The 26,859-nt window shown below is 34.6% G+C and overlaps 1 protein-coding gene across 4 annotated transcripts in view; it reads left to right on the plus strand.

Moving 5' to 3' along the window:
• The first annotated feature begins 2,291 nt into the window (after positions 1 to 2,291).
• Positions 2,292 to 26,859, plus strand: part of LOC106165959 (uncharacterized) — a 28,190-nt gene continuing 3,622 nt past the window's right edge. The window contains exons 1-10 of one of the 4 annotated variants that reach the window (XM_087019000.1): positions 2,292 to 2,462; positions 18,354 to 18,478; positions 21,436 to 21,571; positions 21,863 to 21,940; positions 22,513 to 22,707; positions 22,929 to 23,093; positions 23,604 to 23,791; positions 24,150 to 24,276; positions 25,603 to 25,815; positions 26,718 to 26,780. In XM_087019000.1, coding sequence (XP_086875126.1) covers positions 2,330 to 2,462; positions 18,354 to 18,478; positions 21,436 to 21,571; positions 21,863 to 21,940; positions 22,513 to 22,707; positions 22,929 to 23,093; positions 23,604 to 23,791; positions 24,150 to 24,276; positions 25,603 to 25,815; positions 26,718 to 26,780 — 1,423 coding nt within the window. In that variant the 5' untranslated portion in view covers positions 2,292 to 2,329. The remainder of the gene's footprint in view (positions 2,463 to 18,353; positions 18,479 to 21,435; positions 21,572 to 21,862; positions 21,941 to 22,512; positions 22,708 to 22,928; positions 23,094 to 23,603; positions 23,792 to 24,149; positions 24,277 to 25,602; positions 25,816 to 26,717; positions 26,781 to 26,859) is intronic. The other 3 variants (XM_087019005.1, XM_013544342.2, XM_087019013.1) reach the window with 3 other exon arrangements.

Raw genomic sequence — 26,859 nt, forward strand, 5'->3', positions numbered from 1 at the left:
AGTGTCACTATCACATTCGTGCCCGGGATCATGTACGAGTTCCCTGGGACACGGGGTGCACGAACAGTAAAACATCCATTGTAAAATTTACATCTAGCATTCTTTGAAGTAGTAATGCCCTTGAATTAGACCAACATGTGTCATGTTAACCCTTACCTGTACAATCGAAATATATCGTAGATTTATTTCCGTGCCTGTACGAATTTTATGGAGGGTGGAACTGTTATTAGTGTGAAACGGATCCCCATTTTTTTTACACCAACTTGTGACACAATCACTCTATTAAAAGATTGTGCCGGCAGCTGTGTTTGAGTGCTGAACCGATAAGATTGTGTTTGCTGCGACAATGATTGCTAAAAAGATCACAGATCGGCCTTTGTAAGGGTGGCCTTTGTAGGCTATATTAAAGGTACGTACGAACCGAGCATCGGTGGAGCGTGGATTCCCAGTAACACATGTAAACCACTTCTACTAGATTCTTATATGACTAAAATAAATTCGACATGCCAAGGGATAAACTGAATAGATCACTCGATCAGCCATAAAAGACCTTTAGACTGCTCCTTTCTTTAAATTTATGGTTGTAAATTTAACCTACATTCGTGACCTACTTTCCTGCCCCATTGACATACAGCTTAGAATGCCAGCAGAAAAATCCGTTCAAACATCATTTTCGGGTAAAATTATACAATGCCTTTTGGTCATTCTCTTAGTTATACTACTTGAAACTATATGCTGGCACTTGGTTGGTTTTTGTGACAAAAAATTGACTTTGTATGCATCTTTAAAGTTTAGTTGTCTTATCTGCAGTCACTACTAGATTTTCCTGTATGCAGCCTGCCAGTCTATCCTGAAATCACGTTACAAACCTTTGGGATAATGAAATTGAAACTCCTGCTGAGAAATTACGCGAAATAAAATGAAAGAAATGCTTTTCATTCAGTGAAGAAGAGAGCGATTTTAGAATGGGGAAAAAAATCCTTTTTTACCTCTTAATTTAGATCTACAGGTACCTCTAGATTTTGTCTTTTTTTAATACGCAATAAGCACCCCAGTATAAATCATGTGTTTTGTATTGACATAACCAAGTATTTATTTCATTCACTGCCTAATTCTGATAACCTTTTTTCTGTACTTTTTATAAATACATGGATGCACACTCGGCCGTCACCTCGATTGCTCAATGAATCTAGAAACTACATGAAATGACTAATAAAATGACTTTGGGATATCATACTATCTGTAGACATCCGTAATGGAAAAAAAAAAACCCCGTATATATTTACTAATTAGGTAGTGTGGCGTGTAAATGGCGATTATATAAATTCGTTAAAAAAATTCCTTGAGTGTATACTAGGGTAGTACAGTATTCTTATGCCAATTTGGGCAAATTTTAAAATTCATTAATAACCAAATGTTATAGTGAGGTAAGTGAAGTGTAAGTCATTTGCTTACAACACAAATAAAGTGACAGCTGAACGCAGGCGACCGAAGCGAAGATTAAAGAGATGACAACTGTTCATTTGAGATTCATATTTCACAATAAAAGCATGGTAAACAACCCATAGAAATATAATAAACTCCGTTTGACCACCAAAACAGAGATTGTCGCAATTTTTCTGGAATTTGTGCTTGTCCCCACACCATATATGGACCTTCATATATGGCTATACCTCCGTAATAATATTCTAACTTATTTTTTTTTAATGGACTAAGGGACCATTTCCAGACACTATCGTACTAACTGTGGATCGATCTATCTCCGAGGGGATTCTAGCAAAATTGCAATCAACTAAAGCAGCTTAGTAGTAACTTAGATGTCTGTCACGCCTACTGAAGCTGCTAGAGGGTAATTAACTATCGTTTAACAGCTTCAGAAGGCGTGCCAAACCTCTAAGCCGCTTAAGCTAAAAGCAATTTAGCGAGAAACCCAAGGAGATAGATCGATCTTATTAGATCGATCTAGGTATGGGAACCCAGCCTAACTTTGAATGATGGAATGGATTCATTACTCAATGCTTGGACATAATATTCGTTATTTTGTCCAAGCTCAATGGTAAGCATGGAAAGTCGCAGTTACACCAATACAACAATAGTTATCCCTTTAATTTTATCTGACGAGAATGGTGACGCATTCTATCAGCGTATTATAAAGGCATATCGTTAAGTACCCCCCCACACCCCCAAGTTTATGAATAATAACTCTATGGTCGAATTTTATTGCTATTGTTGAAACCATTGTGGGCATTGCTTAGAAGAAAAAAAAAACATTAATTCTGATATCTCTCATCTACAGCAATGATATCCGCCCGTCTGCTCGTCTCTCGGAATGACCTTGGCAATGTGTCAAAACACTAGAAGCGCAGCAGGCAGACGAGAGCAAAGAGCCATGGCAGGATCGGAAAGCTGTTCTAGGAGTAATTTCCTGGAGGTTTTAGTCTTTCTTACTACAGTTATCACAGGTAAGTTATAGTTTAGACACGTGGAAGGTCGGTGGTCTTTGGGGCGATATTTTAAAGCGTTTAAACATTTGCCGTGTTACTGATAAGGTGGACGTGAGACCGATTTGTTTTTGCCGCCCGCTTGGTATAATATCAGGGTTTTCATTGATCAAACGAGTTGAAGTAAGCTATAGCAGATGATGTTATACGGTAGCGTGGGGACCAAAAGCGTTGGGAAAAGCCGGAAAGTTTTGAAATTACTTACAAAATTTTCATTACCTGCCATACAGTATTGCCATACGTTGCGTACTGTACAGCGAATTTCATACTGTTTTACACAATAATTTGATTAACAAAAGCAATTCATGTATGTGTACATACTAGAATTTCACTGCCTGTTGAAAACATTTAAAGCCAAGGCGTTTTGTTTATTTCCCCTCTGTCGTATTGTTAATGCAAAGACTAAACGTCAGTTGTAAATCTGAATGTAATGTTAGACTCCAACTAACTGGTTATAATTGAACCAAGGTCCATATAGGAGTATATGTAGGCAGGAAAACGTGCTAGCTATCTTGGGTGTGTTATATTACTTTGAGCCCACTGCTTGACTAATAGTTCCCCGTAAAAAAAGACCAGAGGTTCCTTAATGTTAGTTTTCCTCTTATATGTCTGGACTGAAGCTGTACTCTGTACATTTAATGTGTTACAGCTACCCAGCTTGCTAATATATAACTGCCGGCTGTTGTAAATAGATCATTGATCAGTAGGACTTGAGCTGAACCTTCTTGATTTGACTGCTAAGTAGATGGTCTGCTGTTGCAAGAATAATTAATGCCACTTGATGCCATATCCATTACCCAAGAATAAAGATTTAAAGAAAATAAATAGTAATACTGAAATTACATAACTGACGAATCCTTTCAAAATCAAATATATGTAATTTTGCAACAATTTCAGTGTAGTCACATTCTATATTCTGCAATAGAATTTTTTTTATTGATATAAAAGTATACATTTTATAACAAAAAATATGCCTTGAACTTAAAATATCAAATGTATCAATCAAACAGACCACCCACAGTGTGTTAAAAACATATTTACTTCCTTAGTTAGAGGAAATCATTTGTTCTGTTTGAACAATATACATTATAGCTATTATAACCAGTATTGTTTAACTGTGATATATGTAATCTATGTACCAGGATGATTGGAAAATGGTGATAAATAGTCGGGTATGTTTGTGTTCATCTAGTAGGCAAACAGCTTGGGTTTTATCAACTTGGAGAAAACACGAGATACATAAAACAAACACCAGAAGTAGCTTCCCAGGTGCTTGATCAGGCTATTCACCTGGAGATTCTATGCTTCAGGTGATGCTAAGAGTGGCCATACTGAAGTTCCCCCTGTGGATGCACATTAGCAGTTACTGTGAAATATAAATATTCTTGACGTTTTCATGCTAATCTTTAACTGTGGGAGGTATAATTCATTGAATCCTTAGGTATTGATATATTTGGCTAGATTTCTTAGAATTTCCTATAGTAAGAATAGCCGTGTAAGCTGGCTGAGGAAAAACTAGGGCAAGGGATCAATATATTACATTGGATTTATTATGTCTTCTTCAGTAGTCTCATGAGAATAGATAATGAATGTCACTTTTCATTGCTTTTGCTTCAGGGCTATGTACCCTCACTGAATACATATCCTGTGAATAGCTCGGTAATGGTATCATTGACTTTATATTTTGCCTTTTCTTTTCTCCTTTTTGTTTTTGTTACCGAATTGATTAATTTGCACTTAGTTTTGTAATCCTTCTTTTATCCTTGCATTGGCAAAATTCCCGGCGAAATTCCCATCACTGCTGGGGTCATTGAATTAGGATCAGTTTCTTTACCCCAAAAAACAATATATATTCAATAAATATTTCAAAAGCAACATAAAGCCATCTTTGAATTTACTCCTAAAACAAATCCTGAAATCTCACTCCAGAGGTATCTTTTATTGGAGTTATTGATATATTTTTGCTTTTGCTGACTTCAAATATGAACCACTGTCGGGAGATCAAACTTCAGCTTCACAAATTTATGGCAGAAAATGGCTGTAAGTCATTTTAGAAAAATGATTTATAAATAGAGTATTAGCAATTACCTTCCACAAAATATACTCCCATTTACTGAATCCTAACTATTCACTGATAACACCCCCTAAACTTAAATGAAAGGGTGAATCACTGGCAGACACCTAATGAACCATTGCACCTTTGGTTATACATGGTCATAGTAGGCACCTGAATTAGCAGCCCAAAGGCAACTGCACTCCTTCTGCCTGATTCATAGGGAATGCCTGGCAAAATGGTTTTCTTGTTTAATTTGGCAACTGCATCCTAGGTTATAACTTCAAACAAGGTATAATTTCACTTGTATGCCAGCAGTCAATTAGATATCTTTCATCAAGTGTGTTTATGTTATACAAATGTATTACATGTTAGTGTATCATAAAGCATGATTTTATTTGTCATTGATCCTAGACAACTCACGATAATGACTATTACTGAGAAATGATAGGAAGTGGGGAAGCTCAAATAAAATAACCTGCATCATTGTTCAATATCTGACATGGAAAATGTGTAAAAACATATCAATCAACAATTTGAAAGAGGAAATGAAGTGAAATATGGGTATTTGTCATATACTAGTAAGAATTCAAGGGTCTATTTTTTCATGGAATGAATTAGTACTGATAGGGGTTGTTGAAGTTATCATAGCTTTTTAATTGTTATTATATGGTGATGGCAATGTTTGTTCAGTCCAATTTAGAGACTGATATCATTTCTAGAATTCCTCTCACAGCAAAAAAGCATAGGGAGATAACCAGTCTGTTTTGAAGATGGGGCAAGAGTTCAGTTTATCAGAGGTTTGGTACTTTCCTATCATTTATTGACAGTTAACTTTCATCCATCACAAACAATGTCTGGGAAAAGGAAGATTAAAGACTAGAAAAAAGGGAGATAAAAAAGGTCGAAGGCATCATGTTGCTTCTGACCTAAGTAAAAATTCTCATAAAACATCAGTACACATTAGTCAGAGGCTCTCACTTTTTTTCCTTTGGAGGTGGAGAAGATAATGTTTGACTTGGTGTTATAGATATTTGATTACAACAATACAAAGTGTTTTGCAGAAGGAATTTATTTACTTTTGTTTTTCAGCAAGATTGTTGCTTATATTATCACCATTCAGATTATGTTGTATGTGTTTGTGTTAGCATTGAGACTTGATAAATGTTATATTAAATGTTTAGAAGGTGTATGGTGCATGCACACACACGCGCGCACACACACACACACACACATGTTGAGAAAGAGAGAAATTATTCCCATCACCTAGCTCCCAATACAGACAAGAAACCAAAGTCTCTCTCCACTTGTCAGATTGACTTTTGGTCATACATGTAATATTACCATGACCATGTTATATTTATTGTGGCAAGCAATGCACTGTCTAGTTTATCCATCATCATTATTATTGCCATTGAAATATTGATAGCAAATGGTATTCCAACATGTCCACAAGCTGCTTAAACTCCCATCATGTGTCCAGGCCATTGTGACAGATGGGTCATTGTAGAACTGATCAATATATTATCAAGGTAGATCACAGTTCTCATTATACTTATGTTAATTGCAGTGGAAATGTTTAATGGTCTGTAACCTTTCAAGTGTGCGTGGTGCTTTCGACTTTTTAACTTTGATGCCGTTTATCTTCTATCTCCAGTAGACTTCCCTGGGGGATAAGTATCAAAACAAATGGTAGCTTTTATAGGTGATTTCTGTCCATTAAGGTTAATGCTGATGTGGGTTGGTTAAATAGATTGTGAAATATATAGTATGTTTTCTCGAGCAATGTCAACCAAGCAAATTGATTGATAATGTCATATGGAACATTAAATTTTACTTAGATCATTTACTTGGATCATTACAATTTACTTAAATTCATTTAAATGTTTCTGAAGAATTTCATTTTTATGTACAGACACAGATGTGTCTGTACATATTGCCATCACCTGCGTCTGTCGTCGCCGTCGCCGATGGCGATGCCGATGGCGATGGCGATGCCGGCGCCGTGCACTTTCCTTGTAAACACGATAAGTGGAGGGCAGTTTTACTTTTTGGCTTTATATTTACAGAGCTGATGAATATTCATAAAATGCAGGTCAAGTTCGAAAATCAGCATGATCGGGCCATTATTGTAGAAGTTATGCTGTTTTTTCACTTTTCAGCATATTTTTCACATTTCCTCAGATTCAATTCTTAGGCATGTTAACAGTCTCATTATTAAACTAATAAGATACGTAAAAGTTTTTGTTTGACATTTCCTGCATCTTTACAACATTGTTAGTTGATTTTGTAAAAATGATGGTAAACTTGTTATCGTGTATTGTGTAATTAAGTGTCAAAAATGGAAATAAACACATATCATTGCAGTTTGTCAGATTCAATCATCCACTATGTTCAGAATCTCATAATGGAAGAAATTGGACATTTAACACTGCTCTGTTGATATTTTTCCCATCTCATCAATTTTCTTAGTTGATCATATAAAAATGGCAGTAAACTGTTAATTTTGTTATATGTTAAAAATTGTTAAAAACTGAAAAAAAAACATTTCAGAACAGTGCTGTCTTGTTTACATTTTGGCATTTCAAGTTGTGACTTTGAAATTCCATGGGCCTGAAGACCTTTGCTAGTCACATTTTCTGAATATCCATGATACTAATATTTTATTATTAAAAATTGATGGTCATCATGCTGTTAAACATTATGTAATATTGCATCAAAATTTGAAAAAACCTATTTTGGGCACTGCTCCCATGATGACCATTTAAGAAAAACCATGTCACTTACTGTTCTCAAACAGTACAGTAAATATATATAGATGTGTCTGTACATATTGCCATCACCTGCGTCTGTTGTCCCCGTCATCGCCGTCGCTGGCGCCGTGCACTTTCATTGTAAACACGATAAGTAGAAGGCAGTTTTACTTTTTATGTACAGACACAGATGTGTCTGTACATATTGCCATCACCTGCGTCTGTCGTCGCCGTCGCCGATGCTGATACTGATGCCGATGCCGTCGCCGTGCACTTTCCTTGTAAACACGATAAGTGGAGGGCAGTTTTACTTTTTGGCTTTATATTTACAGAGCTGATGAATATTCATAAAACGCAGGTCAAGTTCGAAAATCAGCATGATCAGGCCATTGTTGTAGAAGTTATGCTGTTTTTTCACTTTTCAGCATATATGCAACACTGTAAACACATTTTAAGGAAAACCGTTAGGCCTGTCGTCATGAAACTCACAGGAGTAATCAATCATACTAAAACAGGTCAAGTTCGAAAAATCAGCATGATCGGGCCATTTTTAGGGGAGTTATGCTTTTTTTTATGTACAGACACAGATGTGTCTGTACATATTGCCATCACCTGCGTCTGTCGTCGCCGATGCCGCCGCCGATGCCGATGCCGATGCCGATGCCGATGCCGATGCCGTCGCCGATGCCGTGCACTTTCCTTGTAAACACGATAAGTGGAGGACAGTTTTACTTTTTGGCTTTATATTTACAGAGCTGATGAATATTCATAAAACGCAGGTCAAGTTCGAAAATCAGCATGATCGGGCCATTATTGTAGAACTTATGCTGTTTTTTCACTTTTCAGCATATATGCAACCCTGTAAACACATTTTAAGGAACACCGTTAGGCCTGTTGTCATGAAACTCACAGGAGTAATCAATCTTACTAAAACGCAGGTCAAGTTCGAAAATCGGCATGATCGGGCCATTACTTTAGAAGTTATGCTGTTTTTTCACATTTCCTCAGATTCAATTCTTAGGCATGTTAACAGTCTTATTATTTTACTAATAAGATACATAAAAGTGTTTGTTTGACATTTCCTGAATCTTTACAAAATTGTTAGTTGATTATGTAAAAATGATGGTAAACTTGTTATCGTGTATTGTGTAATAAAGTGTCAAAAATGGAAATAAACTCATATCATTGCAGTTTGTCAGATGCAATCATTCACTATGTTCAGAATCTCAGGATGGAGGAAATTGGACATTTAACACTGTTGTATTGATATTTTTCCCATCTCATCAATTTTCTTAGTTGATCGTATAAAAATGGCAGTAACCTGTTAATTTTGTTTATGTTAAAAAAATTGTTAAAAATGGAAAAAAAACATTTCAGAACAGTGCTGTCTTGTTTACATTTTGGCATTTTCAAGTTGTGACTTTGAAGTTCCATGGGCCTGAAGACCTTTGCTAGTCACATTTTCTGAATATCCATGATACTAATATTTTATTATTAAAAATTGATGGTCATTAAGCTGTTTAACATTATGTAATATTGCATCAAAATTTGAAAAAAACTTATTTTGGGCACTGCTCCCATGATGACCATTTAAGAAAAACCATGTCACTTACTGTTCTCAAACAGTACAGTAAATATGTACAGATGTGTCTGTACATATTGCCATCACCTGCGTCTGTCGTGGCTGGCGTTGCCGTCACTGTCACTGTCACTGTCGCCGTCGCCGTGCACTTTCATTGTAAACGCGATAAGTGGAAGGCAGTTTTACTTTTTGGCTGTATATTTACAGAGCTGATGAATATCCATAAAACGCAGGTCAAGTCCGAAAATCAGCATGATCGGGCCATTATTGTAGAACTTATGCTGTTTTTTCACTTTTCAGCATATATGCAACACTGTAAACACATTTCAAGGAAAACTGTTAGGCCTGTTGTCATGAAACTCATAGGAGTAATCAATCTTACTATAACGCAGGTCAAGTTAGAAAATAGGCATGATCGGGCCACTATTTTAGTTATGCTTTTTTTTTTCACTTTTCAGCATATATGCAACACTGTAAACACAAAATAAGAAAAACAGATAGGCCAATTGTCAGTAAACTCACAGGAGTGGTCATTCCTGCTAAAACGCAGGTTGAGTTTAAAAATCAGCTTAATTGGGCCATTATTTTGAAGAAATGCTGTTTTTTCACATTTCCTCAGATTTAATTCTTAGGCATGTTAACATGCATGTTTCATTATTTAATTAGTAAGATAAGTAAAAGTGTTTGTTTGGCATTTCCTGCATCTTTACAACATATGTAAAAATGATGGTAAACTTGTTATCTTGTATTGTGTAATAAAGTTTCAAAAAATGGAAATAAACTCATATCATTGCAGTTTGTCAGATTCAATCATTGACATTCACTATGTTCAGAATCTCAGAATGGAAGAAATTGGACATTTAACACTGCTCTATTGATATTTTTCCCATCTCATCAATTTTTTTAGTTGATCATATAAAAACGGCACTAAACTGTTAATTTTGTTTTATGTTAAAAATTGTTAAAAATGGAAAAAAAAAAATTCAGAACAGTGCTGTCTTGTTTACATTTTGGCATTTTCAAGTTGTGACTTTGAAGTTCCATGGGCCTGAAGACCTTTGCTAGTAACATTTTCTGAATATCCATAATACTCATCATTATGCTGTTAAACATTATGTAATATTGCATCAAAATTTGAAAAAAAAAAACTATTTTGGGCACTGCCCCCATGATGACCATTTAAGAAAAACCATGTCACTTACTGTTCTCAAACTTACAGGAAAGAAACATGGGACTAAAATACAGCTTCAGTAGGCAATGCAGTCTGTTTGGTAATTCTTACTGCCAGTTAAACAGTTTTTTTGTGAAAATTTAATTTTTCACATATTGGCATTTTCAAGGTGTAACTTTGAAGTTCCACGGGCTTGAAGACCCATGCTAGTCACATTTTCTGAAAATCCATGTATATTTTATTATTAAAAATTGACGGTCATTATGCTGTTAACCATTATGTAATATTGCATCAGAATAGAAGAAAACACAATTTTGGGTGCTGCTTGAGCATAATTAAAATTTGATGTTGAATTTGCAGTTTAACATAATGTACTTTTGCATCAGAATTGACAGTAGCCTATTTTGTGCATAGTTATTTCCTGTTTTTTGTCTGTACATTTGACAGCTTTGCTGCCTTGTTTCATTTTTCAGCATATATGCAACACTGTAAACACAATATAAGAAAAACAGATAGGCCAATTGTCATTAAACTCACAGGAGTGGTCAATCTTACTAAAACGCAGGTTGAGTTCGAAAATCAGCATAATTGGGCCATTATTTTAGAAGTTATGCTGTTTTTTCATATTTCCTCAGATTCAATTCTTAGGCATGTTAACAGTCTTATTATTTTACTAATAAGATACGTAAAAGTTTTTGTTTGACATTTCCTGCATCTTTACAACATTGTTAGTTGATTTTGTAAAAATGATGGTAAACTTGTTATCGTGTATTGTGTAATAAAGTGTCAAAAATGGAAATAAACACATATCATTGCAGTTTGTCAGATTCAATCATTCACTATGTACAGAATCTCAGAATGGAAGAAATTGGACATTTAACACTGCTCTATTAATATTTTTCCCATCTCATCAATTTTCTCAGTTGATCATATAAAAACGGTAGTAAACTGTTAATTTTGTTTTATGTTAGAAATTGTTAAAACTGGAAAAAAAAAACATTTCAGAACATTGCTGTCTTGTTTACATTTTGGCATTTTCAAGTTGTGACTTTGAAGTTCCATGGGCCTGAAGACCTTTGCTAGTCTTATTTTCTGAATATCCATAATACTAATATTTTATTATTAAAATTGATGGTCATTATGCTGTTAAACATTATGTAATATTGCATCAAAATTTGAAAAAAAAAACTATTTTGGGCATTGCTCCCATGATGACCATTTAAGAAAAACCATGTCACTTACTGTTCTCAAACTTACAGGCAAGAAACATGGGACTAAAATACAGCTTCAGTAGGCAATGCAGTCTGTTTGGTAATTCTTACTGCCAGTTAAACGTTTTTTTTTTTTTTTGTGAAAATTTAATTTTTCACATATTGGCATTTTCAAGGTGTGACTTTGAAGTTCCACGGGCTTGAAGACCCATGCTAGTCACATTTTCTGAAAATTCTTGATACGTATATTTTATTATTAAAAATTGACGGTCATTATGCTGTTAACCATTATGTAATATGGCATCAGAATAGAAGAAAACACAATTTTGGGTGCTGCTGCCATGATGACCATTATGGGAAAACCATGTTACTTATGATTGCCAAACTTTAAAAAAAGAAATACAGGACTAAAATGCAGCCTGAGTTGGAAAAGCAGTCTAATTGGCTTCTTTTTCTGGAAGTTATACATTTTCAAAGTGTGAACTTGTTACACATTTTACTTACATTGGTATTACCTGTTGAGCATAATTAAAATTTGATGTTGAATTTGCAGTTTAACATAATGTACTTTTGCATCAGAATTGACAGTAGCCTATTTTGTGCATAGTTATTTCCTGTTTTTTGTCTGTACATTTGACAGCTTTGCTGCCTTGTTCATGTTACTTGGCAATGGACTAAAACCGAACATTTTATTGTAGTGATGACCAATTACAAATATTTGTATGTGGTCATGCATAGGGCCCACCAAACAATTTATTTTATTTTGTAATTTTATAATTTTTCTTTGGTGTGTCCCAGGTCAACTGAGCATATTGTAGAATACAGCAATATATCATAACGTATTGTCTTTTCTTCTTGAGTCCCCATGTGGTATGGAAGATTTGAAGCTCAATACCTTCACACAATATGACAGATGGGTGAAATGGACAAATCAATTCTGGGAGAGCTGTTCTCTTAGCTGCTAATTCAATTGTCTAGTTAACTCCATATTGTGCTAGAATAACAGAAGAGGGTACTGATGGAGAAATACATCTTCCTTATTTGGAGAACAAGAACATGTTTAAAACTATAGAATGAAAGTGACAATTTTCACTTGTTATTGCCATCTAGTTTATTTGATTAAACACGTATATATCAGTTTGACTATAGAATTTACAATGCTCTATTTAACAAGTTCTCTAAACATAAAAAATATTGTGCATTGTTTGTCTAAAAATATGTTTCTAATGCAGCTCCTCCATTCATAAACTTTATATACCAGTTTGGTAGATTACAGGAAGGATGCAAGTACATATAGCATGCAGGGCCCTCCTTATCTGCCTCTCTATACACAATTTGTATGTGATATATATGATATCATAGGCTTAAAAAGAAACATTGTTGCTAATAAAACAATGTTACTATAGATGTCTGAATGGTTGCCGCATGGTGTCATTTAATTTTCATTTGTATTATAATATAACTTTAGGTTGTTATCTAGCTTGGTGATTCCTGTTAAGTGTCTATAACTATTAAATGATAAGATAAGATAAGATAAGATAAGATATAAGAGTTTATTCAGCCATTAATATATAAATATAAAATTCATATAAAACGGAAATTGGACTGCTATTCGGGTTACAAATTATAAATAAATAAATTATAAATTTCCATTTTTGTTGTTAAAATAAGACACAGCAGATGGGTAAAAACTCTTTAAAAATCTTTTAGATCCCTTAAAAGTTAAAAGCCTGCAGTTGCTCGGTAAAAATTTAAGAAGCCCATGTGCGGGGTGGGTATAGTCAGACATGATTTTCTCTGTTTTTGTTACTGATCTATTAGTATAGATGGCACCTAGAGAGGGGAGTTCCAGACCGATGATTTTGCCGCACGTTGATGTGACCATATCTAGACGCTTGCATTCTTCTACAGTGGCCCGCCCATACCATACAAATGTTAATATACTTTCTGTAACACATTTGTAAAAGTTTGCTAAAATCATTTCATTTGAAGTAAAATCCTTCAACTTTCTTAAAAAATATATACCCTTTGCCTCGCTTTTTTTAACTGTTTGTCTATGTGGTCCTTCCATGTAAGTGAGTTATTGAATTCTACCCCCAGCAGTCTAAAATTGGCTACTTGCTTTACTGCAGTGCCACTGATATGAATGGGTTCTTTCACATTTCTATTCTTTCTGAAGTCAACAATCACTTCCTTAGTCTTCCCTACATTCAGTGTATGAAATTCAAGGAAAGTACTAGCCAGACCGCCGGGCAGGTAACTCTGAAAAGTTACCAGCCCGGCCATGTAGTTACCTGCCCTAGTTATGATAACCCCTAGAGTTAAGAGAGGTATGCTGAGGGGGTCTAGAATGCATTCTTGTGAGAGTAATTTGGAAATGAAAGGGCAATACCATGCCTAATGCATGGAAATTTAGAAATTGGTTGAAATTTCTACTGAATGATACCTTGTCAGTGTTGGATTTAGAGGGGGGTCAGGGGGGTCCTGACGCCCCCCTTTTAATTTCTGTAAAAAAACCTCACCTCTTGAAATAAGACTTTCACTAGTTGAATCATAGTTCTAAACCATACCAAATGGCACCATTCACCATCTAAAATACCAAAAATTTTCAGGGCCCTTTAGTGGGCGGGGGAGGGCGGGGTAGTCAATTCAGTTTATGTTCACCTTGCAGGCTGTCTCATTTCTTGTTCAATAATTTATTCATAACTTTTATTCCGATTTCGTGATATCATTTGATCATAATTTTTGCTTTTCTGTATAGCAACAAGTATGACCAAATATAGATTCAGATTCAGATTCTTTATTGACAATCACCTTCACATAAAGGTACAATCAATAACAATACTAGTAACTATAACATAGAACAGACAAATAAATAGATAAATAAATATATATATAGATTAGCATAATATATATATATTGTTATCAAATAAATCGATCTCTGTGCTTACAATAAAGAAGAAAGAATTCAGCACATAGGGTCCCTTTGAATATCGCTTTTAAGCTTTAAAAAGCGGTTGGGAACGGTCCTGCACGCTAATGGCCCATAGACAGTCCTGCAGGGCCCCGTATCTCGAAAACATTGCTTATTGAGAATAGCTATATATATATATATATCACATAGAGGCTACAATATATTATATGGGGCGAGTATGGGCGAGTTATTGGATCGAGATGCTTTTGCTCGGTCGCAATGCATGATACTTTCGAGTTACGGTTTTTGCAAAAAATGTTGCCACTCGACTAATTGCAAATCGAAGTCACCTTTCCATGGGTCCCAATTTGTTCTCTTTCGTTTGGTTGTGTCGTAATCTTTGTTATTTTTATTTCTTTCCTCAATTGTTTTTCTTTTGTGAACTTCTCTATCGGACTTGATAGAATTTTTTCATTTTTGACAGCCCAAGATGAAAGCACGTGGGAAAAGAACTACATCTAACACACGGCGTAAACTCGTACGTTCACTCATAATTTTGGGATTCAAATTTTTGGAAAATTCTCCTTTAATTTGCCTCTGTTGCCTTTATTACTGTTGATTATAAGCACTTCATGTACCTATAAGTCTATTTAATCAATATCATAACTTTTTATACTTTCACATTTTTATTACTCTCAACCTACAAATTGCTACTCGCAGTATCTCCTCTACACAAAACAATGACATAACGTTATCTGCTGTGCACTGAAGCTGGTTAAGAACAATGCGCCTCGTTTCAAATTGTCTTTCAACTTCATATCACACAGACGGAACTTCGAAAACGAGGCCACTGAAAGGGAGACTGTTGGTTACATTCGATACGAGCGTTCGATTGCAAGCTATGGTTAGTTCTTTGCTTCTATGAAAGTGGGTGAAAACAGTGAGTTTATTTGACATTTTGCTGAAATCGCTTGCGAACATAGTCAAAATAAAAAGGTGAAAATAGGCTGTAAAAATAGCCAGCCCGTTGGGCGGGTAATTTGCAAATCTTACCCGCCCGGCCTGCAAGTTACCAGCCTCGGGCTGGCGGGCAGGCGGCCATTTCATACACTGCTACATTCAGTAACAAATCATTGTCTTTACACCATTGTACAACTGAGTTGACATCGCTTCTATACCAGGTCTCATCATTATCACTTATTAAGCCAATTAAAGTGGTGTCGTCTGCAAACTTCACGATGCAATTACTCTCATGAGATGAAACACAATCATACGTGAACAAGCTGTACAGACATGGTGACAGAACACAACCCTGAGGCGCACCTGTATTTAAAACCACAATATCAGAAGTACTTGTACACACTTTCACAGCTTGTCTCCTGTCTAATAAAAAATCTAAAACCCAACTGCATAAAAATGAAGGAAATTTCAGTTCGTTTAAAAGCTTAGCATAAAGTTTTTGTGGAATAATGGTATTAAAAGCCGAGCTGTAGTCTATAAATAAGATCCTTGCTTATGTGTTTTTCTTATCCGCGTGTTCTAAAATGCTGTGTATGCACATACTAAGAGCGTCATCTACGCTTGTATTGCGTCTATATGCAAACTGAAAGGGATCAAGTGTCTCTGGTACAATGGTTTTAATATACGACAGAACAAGTTTCTCTAGAATTTTCATTGGAACTGGGGTCAACGCAACCGGACGGAGATCGTTTAGGCAAGGAACTGTTTTGGACTTCGGCACAGGAATGATAGTAGCTGTCTTCCATGCCCGCGGAACTCATTGGGAAAGCAGCGATAGATTGTAAATATCCGTGAATACATGTGCCAGTTGTGGTGCACATGTCTTTAGAAGCCTTGGCGAAATACCATCTGGTCCAGATGACTTGTGTGCGTCGAGGCCCATAAAATAACACTGAACCTGCCATTTCTGAACAGAAAAGGGCGGCGGGTCATGTGGATGTGCATTTAGTGGAGCCGATCTTAAGTCCGAGTTGTTGGCAATGTCAAACCTAGCGTAAAATTCATTCAGCTTGTCGGGAAGTGCTATGTCGTCGTCACTCAGTACGTGTTTTGGACCTTTGTACTTAGTGAGTGATGACATGTTTGACCATAGCTGTCTTACGTTATTGGTCTCAAACTTTTCTTCGAATTTCTTTTTAATGTCTCTCTTGGCGTTCTTGATGGCCCATCGCAGGGTTGCTTTTAACTTTCGATAGTTTTCAGGGTGTTGTTCTTTGTTACGGTAGGCTACATCTTTTTCCTTAATGAGCTTGCGGATCTTGTTGTTGCACCAGAGCTTGTTGTTAGTAAACTGCTTCACTTGCTTTCTCGGGACACACATTTCCTCACAGAATTGGATGTAACCAGTAACGGCATCAGTGTAGTTGTTAACGTCCTCAGTATCTCTGAATACCTCCCACTCGGTGGCCTCGAGGCAATCATGGAGGTTATCTATGGCTGCTCGGTTGAAAACTTTTACTGTTTTTATGGTGGGCTTGTTTTCCTTGAATTGTTGCTTGTATGTTGGAATTAGCAAGATAATGCAGTGGTCAGAGTTTCCTAAAGAGGATCGTTTGACTGGTTGGTACGCCCCTTTAATAGGACAATAGCAGTAATTAAGCTCCACAGGAAATAAAATATATTATGTACATCTCACTGCATGATTGACACATTTTTTCTGACTTTGTTTTGATAAATGTGATAGCTATAAATCTTTTAGTTATTATGCTCTCTCAGAATTAATCTTTTTAATGGTGTGAATATGTCAATCAATACTAATACATTGTGTGGAAAACTCAAAAGCCCATTTTTTTCATATGGCAAAATTTCTCTTAATCAGAATTTTTAATTTATATATAAATTTTTAATTTATATATAGTATATCAGTTGATACAAGTTCACCCGACATGTCATATGACCATTTGCATATCAACTAGGCAAAATTACAATGTTATGGTTTAAAAAATATTCCAATGCAAGTATCAACACATTTTTATAAAATTTAGCATTTTATTTTATTGAATTCAGGTAATACACTACATGCACATCTGACTACTGAGCATACAGTTTCCATCAATTTTTAGCTGATCTCTAACCTTACTATTGGATTTTCACGACAGATATTGCAGAAATTATCCCTAGAATGATCCTAATTTCATGATGTTGAAGTAGTTATCTAGCATGTGTGAGGGAAAGCCTTGGACTTTTGATTAATATGGCTGGGGGTTTATGGGATATCGCTATTTTTTATGGGGGTGAAATGTGAAAGATGGTTATGTGGCATTTGATTTTTCCCATATCATTATATACAGGAAAGAATCCAAATCATGATAATACAGGAAGGAATTGGATGAATTATTCATTGTAATGTAAAAATTTAATTTACTAGTGTGGGAAGTGAACTTGTACATGAACATGCATATTGAAAGTACAGGATATACAGTAAGCTTCAGGACCTGAGCTGTGCTAATAAGAAGTAAATGTCAGAATTTATGATGTTTTAATTCAGTTACTTAGATTTGTTGCTTCTGTTTAAAATGTTTGTTTTTCGGGTTAAGGCAGGCAATGCCATATCTGTTCAAAATATTTGTGTGATTATGATTCTCGGAATCATTAATGCATTATTCACATCATGTATACAGTGTGATTCTCATGCTAAAGCTTCACACGCTACCACAATTTTTTGATTTCCAATTAGCTGGATACACTTTGAGCACCCGATAGGTATTAGACAAATAATCAGACATGCAAACATAATAAAGATACAGCAGAAACCATGATTAATATCATGTGCATGTCAATTTGACTCAAATTATGGGCAAAAAATGATTAAAGAATGGAACTTTCTGATGGGAAATTGATGTTTTGACAGAAGTTTATATGTAAGGAAAACCTGGATGGTAGCAGAAATAGCAACTGTGTTAGCTTTGTAGTGTGATCTTCCATTATATCCACTGCATTTTATTGATTTCTTGCTTAGCTGTGCGCTTCAGCTAAAGTGTCTTGATAAATTCATGTAGGTGAAGTCTACAGTGTAGGCCTGACACAAAATTTTTCATTCTGTGGCCAACTGTTGTACTTCTCCTTTAGAATTTGTCATTTTATGTAGAATAAAGCAAATATGAAAGTATTAAAATGTTAATGCATATGTTATTAATTTTATTTTCAGTGTGCCATTGTTTCACTTTGGATTTGAAGAACAGTACATACCAAGTCCGGCCAAATACTGATGTTTCATTTGTCTGTGAAGCCAAAGATATCAGATTTACCGACAGAGTACAATGGGTGAAAAAAGTAAGAACATAATAGCAAGTATCAATGTACAAGAATTGGTGACAGTCTTTTTAATTTATCTTTGAACCATATCTGGCTATCTAAGATAAATGAATTAAAATTTTGGGAGAAAAATAACAATTGATATGATATCAATTGAACAAGAATAATGCTTTCGTCATTTATTGCATAAAAATTAATCCAAAGATAATATGATTGTGTGGTAATTTTTGGGTCACTCCTAAGGCTTTCCCCAGAGATTGCTCCAGTCACCATGTGGATGGCCATTAGCCTAAAAAGACAGCATATATATATATATATATATATATATATATATATATATATATATATATATATATATATATATATATATATAGACAACTTGGTTTGGTTGGTTGGGCTTGCCTGGAATGGTCTCCCTGTAAATCAGTGATCTAATTCTGTACCCCAAATTCTGAGGAAACCCCTGGTGTCACTCCAATGTGAAAAGTTATTCATTAATTTTCACATACAAGTTGTTTGTAAAGTGTAAGAAAATCTAATTATTGCTTACTTATTATCTTGAGATCTAGACTTCATTATCTAAAGATATCTACTATATACTGGGATCTCCACTCATTATTTACATTTCTTGGCTGACAGAAGTGATTACCACCATAGAATTCTCTTTTGTAAATATAACATAAAGTTACAGGTCTAAAATGAAGGCAAAAATAGCTACATATTTTCTAATTATCAACGCCCTAACCATTGGACAAAAAAAAAAAAAAAAAAAAAAAAAAAAAAGAAAGAAAAAGAAAAGAAAGAAAAAGAAATTTCCATTCATGTAATGCCAGCACTATAAAATCAGTTTGGGGATGTGATGTGTTCAACTATGATAACTTGGCAGTCTGCACTTGCAGTGCAAAAACTTTTTTCCTTTTTGCACCATACCTTGTAAAATTTGTGTCTAAAAGCAGTGAGAAACATGAAAAGGATATTTCAAATGAATAAGAAGTTTAGAAGGGACATAAAGGTGACTTACAGTATTTGGAAACACATACATGTATGCACATGCATGCATGCAAGAGAGAAAGAGCTTTCTTGACTTTTTATAAAAAGTCCTATTTTTAAGATATAAGAAATAACTGAATGTGGCAAATAGTGTACACCGCAATTTGGTTCTTGCTAAAAAAGTTGTTACCCAATTCCTTTATGGACTTCTTATTCTCAGTCTGGCAGGAACATTTTGGCCTGCCTCCACACTTCATGCTGGGCACCTTAGTCACTCTGATCTGTGGGCTTGCATCACAGTTCACATCATACCAGTCCTCAGAAGTGGATATAATTAACAGGTGCTGCAAGTAACAGTTAGATATAATTTCCTTATGTTCTTGGGTTGCCTTACTTGAATAGGGTTAAAAAGCTGGCTTAATGAATGAGTATGCATTTATTTTTGTCAAGGTCTTATGGCTTGTTATTGTTAAAACAGAACAAGAAGGTGGATGACTAACACATAAAAGCAAAAAAAAATAAATTAATTAAATTAAAAAATAATAAATCAGAAATTAAGCACAAATCATTCTAATGTTATAATGGCTTGAGATGCCAAAGAATTTTGATGGTTTGGAACTTTTGGGAACATGAAAACCAAACTTTAAAGATTGTTTGTGTGCAGTGTCTTGAGTGGATGGAAAATAAAAAGGATCAAATGCATCCTACTAAAAAAAAGCTTTTCTTTGCCATAGGATGGCTTACAATTTTTCAGCTTACGAATTGTTCATGTTAAATGAAAATAATTATTAATACTTCTGCAGTAGTAGTCTTATCAAAGCTGACCACATGGTTTGCCTATGTTTTTGTATGATATTAGAAATTTAGTAACTTTTCTTTAACCTACTTGAAGATCATGTCATAGAAATCAATTTGACAAAGGGAAATTATTGGCACACCACTTGATTGGACTCAGTTTAACTTGGCATTTAACCTTGCACAATTCTTATAGGTAGAGTTATTCCTTTCATCAGTGTTTGTAAAGCCTCCAGCTGATTTGACAACAGAAGATTCCTGGAGGTTTTTAGTTTGTTTCTGGCTCACATTACTCTGCCCTTTACTTCTCTGTAGCTGGGTGGGTCTGCTACTGATTAAATGCACCATGTAGTTCTATGTGCACTTTTTTTCTGCTGGTACAACCTGAATCATGGCCAGTATCTTTTTCATGAACTTTTTCAAGATTTGCACCATTATGTACAGAAAAAGTTTTGTATTTTTGGAAATTGTTGATGGGTACATTTATTTGTGTAAGATAGTAAAATAATTATCTTTCAAAAGGTCAAAGATGTTAAATGAAAAGTGAAAAATCATTTATATATTTATACACATGAGCATTCTTGATATGAGTCATGATCAGTGCAGGTGACAGTCTGACTAAATGACCACACATGTGAAGGGCTTAAAGTAGCCACAGCCATAAACCCACCTTTGGGCTGCAATGAAGGGCAGGTGGAGCATATTTTCACATGGTTTAAAATGCTTAAATTTAAAGATTGGAATACAGAGTGTGCAGCTTCATGTTTTTGCCTAGGGTTCACCTCCAGCAAGGATCTGTTTTTTAGTTTTCCTGAAGTGTTTCTAATGTAACAAGATTTATGATGAAAGACTTTCAGTCAAAACCCTGAAAGAAAAAAAAACGACTATAGCGCTTAAAACAGTAGAGGTGTAATAACATACTGGGACATAATTTAGATTCAGTACTATGTTTAGGAATTTTAATACATTTAGAAGTTGGTGTTATTTGCATATTTTCCAGTTCTGTTGCAACATATGATAACAAACATATAGGTTACCATGTTTTATATTTTACAAATATGTCTACATTTTAAGATGTTTCATTCACATTGTGTTTTGAAATTACAGTAATTTAAAAGTATGAATACATTTTTTTTCACTTTTATTTCACTTTTATTTTTCTTTCAAATATAGACTATAATTATTTACAGGTGAATACAAACTCGTACAGAATTTATGATGGCATGATTCAGCATCCATTTATGCTAACAGAGAGATATAATGTAAAAAATAATGTCAACAGCAGAGGACAGTTTCAGGACATCACATCATATCTTAATATAACAGGTATCATTTGAAGATCACTGATCATGTTATTCACACATATGCTGTCACTTTTCAGATACTCAATTTCTTTGACTATTATTTCAATGAAATTACTTGTATTCATTCAATTATTGTCATATATTTCTGCGATATCCATGCAATATATGATATGCTTTCCTTGAATTTTAACAAAAATGTAGATTTTAACACCATCCGAAAGAAAAATTAATTGCTTAATTGTACAGGCACACGAAACAATTCTTCATTGTTGACCTTTGTAATTCTGATATTTATTTCACCACAATTTTCCAGCTGTTCAGCCTGAAGATGCAGGGGCAATTGGCTGCAGAGTTAACAGCCAGATGGTTTTGGGAGAGCTGAAAGTTTTTGGTACTTATGCACATTTTTGTAATTATTACATTTAATGAATATTTTATGTACAGTCACTGAAGACCTTTGCTAGACACATTTTCTAAATATCCACGTTACCTGCAATGGTCTAGATATCCATGTTACCTGGAGTGCATTATTAAAGATTGGTGGTGATTATGCTATAAATTAAAGCATTATGTAATATTGCATCATAATTAAAGAAATCCTATTTTGGGCAATATGCCACCATAGTGACCATTAAAGAAAAACCATATCACTAACTGTTCTCAAACTTACAGGAAAAAACAGGACTTAAATTCAGCCTTGGTTGGAAAACAATTAAGTCTGATTGGTTGAATTTTCTGGAAGTTATACAGTTTTTTATGAAATTTTAATTGGCATTTTATGAAATTTTAATTGGCATTTTCAATTTGTGACTTAAAACCTCAATGGGCTTAAAGACCTTTCTTGTCCATAGATGTAGGTTCAAGAATAAGCAAAAATCAAGCTTTTGCAGGACTTGTATGTAAACATGTACATGTGCTTGTATTTGCAACAATCAACTAATACTGTTTATAATTTCACTTTAGGTCCTATTAAATATGTCAAACTGGTCAGAACCACCATAAGTGGACAGTCCTTTCCTCTGGCAAACGGCCAGTATGTAATGTTTGGAGACAATGATGGTCTGGAGTGTGAGGTAAAGGCCATTGGAACCTCACCAAAGGTCAAGGTCATGATAGGGGACATGGAAGTGACCAGGTCTTACAATCTTCAAGAAGTCTGTGAGTAAATGCCTTTGAGAAATCATGAATGTTTTACTTCATAAATTTGGCGAAGCAAAAGTTTTGGTCCTTCCTTCCAATTTTACATCAGCAGCAAGGTATCCATTAAGACTGAAGTATTCCACACATTTGTAAAATGAAAAGCTGGCTTATCTCATTTATTGATGTCATCAGGATTTTAAACTAAAGCTTTACCTCTAAAAAATTGATGACTTTTTCAGCAACTGAAAAAGACAATGCAGGTCTGGTTATCCAGAGTAAGACGGTCACTCTTAGCACCAGTGTGTTGCGGCTGAGCCCATCGGACAATAATCAAAAGCTGAGGTGTGTTGCCTCTGCTCCTAACTACCTGGACATGGAATCCAATGTCATAATTGGAATGAAAGGTTAGGGTTGATGTCATTGTGGATGTGTTTCATGTGTTTCAATTTCTGTAATGTCACATATCTAAAACCTTTTTGGAACAATTGGTTTACAGATCCATTCAAATTGTAGTGTAATAATATGAATATTCAGTATACATACTGGTAGGTGATGTCTAATTGATAATGCATGACACTAAACTAAAATTTATGAAATTATCTTTTGAAAATTCTATGCAAAGAATTCTCAGTTTTGATGAAAATAAAAGTACCTGGAAAGCTTGTGAAGAATGATTTTGCCAAAAATATAATTCTCACACCACATACAGTATATACACTGTATCTTTTATGAAGGGCTGTAAAAATAGAAATGTGAAATATTCAATTACAATTATTATGTCATTTAGAATGTCCTTTTACATCACCATATTTAGGGTAAAATAGATGCAGATGGTAATGGGATGAATTATCAATAATAAATGAGTGATTTCAGGATTTTATGATAGGAAATTAATGAAATGATTATGCTTTCAGCTAAGCCTATAGTTAAGTGTGCGGATGCAGTGGAAGCCTCCGTTGGTGAGGAGACGTTCAGCATTGTGTGTCATGTACTATCTAACCCAGTTGCTGATAGTATCACTTGGTCCTTTTCAAAATCTGACAGCAGCATCATCAACCTCACAGGAGACCAAACACTAGGGGCATATAGCAGCATGTCTACTGTGAGTATTGTATTGTATTGTATTGTGAACACATTTTATACATAAACTTGAAACCAGATGATACACTTAAAGTGGGTTTACATCTTCAGAAATGAGGAAAAGCACTCTTACACAGCAACACCCATTTAAAAATATACTGCTTACTTGGTACATGGCTGATCAATGCAGTAGACTGAAAATGTCAAATAATATCATTAGAACCAGTTTATATTATTGCCTGTGTGAACTCACCATTTGTTGTAAAGACAGAAAGCCAGTGTCACAGTGTTTCATTTGTTAAAGAAGCTAGGCAAAAGGCTTGCATAATGTTCTCATATTTTTATGAAGATGTAATGTTTTGAACAATATTACTTTGCAGGTGAGCAATTTTAACTACACTGTCAAATTGATCATCCATGATGTGAGTGAGGAACACTTCAGAGACTACCGCCTTGTAGTTGCCAACGAAGAAGGACAAGATGAAGCCACTGTCTCCTTGTCCAAAAGTAAGTGGTTAACACAGTAAACATTAGAATTGAAAAAACTAGTTCATCTTGGTCTCTGTGAAATAAGTAACAATGTTAAAAAATAAGATTCAGCACATTCACACAGCATAGTGGTTTGTTTTGAATTTAACAGCATGCATTGCTGTGGCAACCAACCCTGAATAGATATTTTGTACATAAGATATTATAATATGTTTTCACATAAAAGGTTAACTTTTTTCAATATTTTGTGTCCCCTATATTTTTAATCAGTTTGTTTGAATATTTAAGAGTTTCCTGCACAATTCTTTCAAATAATCCAATATCTTGTTTAAATATAAATATATCTTGTACAGTTTATATGGCCCTTGTGATCCAAAACAATTGGTCTAAATTTCAGAAAAAAATTTAATGTGATTTAAAAAACAGACTTTTGTTCTTTGGTCTGACATTCCATGGAAGATATACTGCATTATTTCAAATATCTTGCCCTAATAAGAAGGTATAAGTATAACATTTGTGGCGTATTTTGTTTCATTTTGTAATTACAAAGAATTAAACCCCTTTAAATTTGAATTATTATAAAGCCTCAAACATGGAAAGTGTACCATTCCCCCTTAATAGCTTTAGCTGTTTTCTTTTTTTTTAGAATTTTATTTATTTATTTATCATTTATTAATTATTTCCATTTCTTATTGCTTTTCCATTTTCAAGTTTTTGTCAAAGGGAATGTTTTGTGCTGCATTCTATTTGCAGTTTTACAGCTTATCTGGACTCTGAAAATTATTTGACCTTCCAAAGCATGGCATTTAACATTTTATTTTCAAATTGAATGTAGATGTAAAATCAATATGTGTACATTGTTCATTATTTTTATAGGATTGAATATTTTGGGGGAGCAGAATGATAGCTTAAAACAAGGAAGACATTGTACCTTGAGTTAAAAAGGCATAAAATTAATATTGGCTTTAAAAGGCATTATTTTTAAAAATTAAGCAATGTTTAAATATTTTAGTCATTTTAAGTGAATGCACATAGATTTCTGGACATAACAATATGTACATTATATAGTATAGATGCCATCAATGCACATTATAAGAATGTTCAATTACTTTTGTATCATACTTAAATTTAACAGATGTGTACACACACATGCACACAAACACACACACAGAGCACAGATTTTTAGTATAGTATCATTTCACTTTATTTTATTGCATATTTACAGTAATTACATGAAGGGAATTAGAAGCATTTCTAGCTAGTACATACTGTAGCATGTGTTTTATTTGGGGTCTACAACTCCCCAGTTACATCCAACAAAAAGAAAACAACCTTTTGTTGCAGAGCCAACTACAACAACAAGGAGTACTACAACGACAACAATGTCAACATCATCATCATCATCTACAACGTCTAGTAGCACAACAACAACAACACAACTGCCAGTTGTTGTGGAGAAGATTATCCCTGTCCAAAATAAAACCTCCTCTAAACCTTCTGCAGTGTTAGATGTAGGTCTAACTAGCACTGTTCCCGCACCTAGAGAACAAAATGAAGGTAGACCATATGAAGTGTATTTTGATGGTTTGCAGCTGCAGTATTCTGTATCTCCCCTTGCATGTTATTCAAACAGACAAGAGTTCTGCATCTTGTGGGACATGGGCTAACTTTTTCAGATGCATGCTATGTTGATAACACTCAGGTCATTGGAAGAAATGTTTGCAGTTTGCATGCTTTACTATGAAAAAACTCTACATCATAGAAATATCTGAAGAGATTTTGTTATGCTAAACATATTTGCTGAAATTTTATATATTTTTATATTACATAACTATAAGTGATTATCATTAATGGAAAAGGAAAATTAAAAGATGAAGCAATTTCAAAAATCATGAAAAACTATTTTTCTATGATGCAGTGTTTTTGTGGCACATTACATATACATATTTATTGCATGTTACACTGGTTAACAAGATATGGTTACATGGACCATTTTGGAACAAATTAACGTGCATGCTCTCCACTCATCTAGGCATGGTGGCTTGAGTACAAAAGAATGTTGCAGTGGTAACTGCACCTGTCACTATTGTCTCACTGCTTATTATGGAAATTCTAGAACATAACCTTATCCTTACATGAGCACAGTACGAGTAGAATATATTCACCTTAAATAGAAATTTATGGTCATGATGGCTTTGGAATACTTAAAAATACCTAAATTTTTTATTGACTTGGACCAAACTCAAAGTAATATTTAAGTTGTACAGATAAAGGCCTAAAGACAATGAGAAAAAAAAAACAACAAGGAAGTGCATGTTTATCACTGGAATGTTATGTTTTATTTATATGTAAGGCAGTAAGACAGTGGCAGGGCAGTGGTAGGCTGCTGATTGGTATTCATACTATATATATATACTGTTGATTTGACTTGTCTTAAACTGTTGTCTTGTTTCCTGCAGATAATATCACCATCACCCCACCATCATATGCCTTTGGGTCAAAGGGAACAGGGTTTTCCACAGGTTGGCTGCTGCTCAACTCCCCCCCCTATAGTGCTGTATTGAAAGTTGTAGATATATTTTGTTGCTAAACTTGGTATTT

The sequence above is a fragment of the Lingula anatina genome, chromosome 1 (assembly GCF_051362555.1).
Source record: "Lingula anatina isolate TDL-2025a chromosome 1, LinAna3.0, whole genome shotgun sequence".
Classification (NCBI taxonomy): Eukaryota; Metazoa; Brachiopoda; class Lingulata; order Lingulida; family Lingulidae; genus Lingula; species Lingula anatina.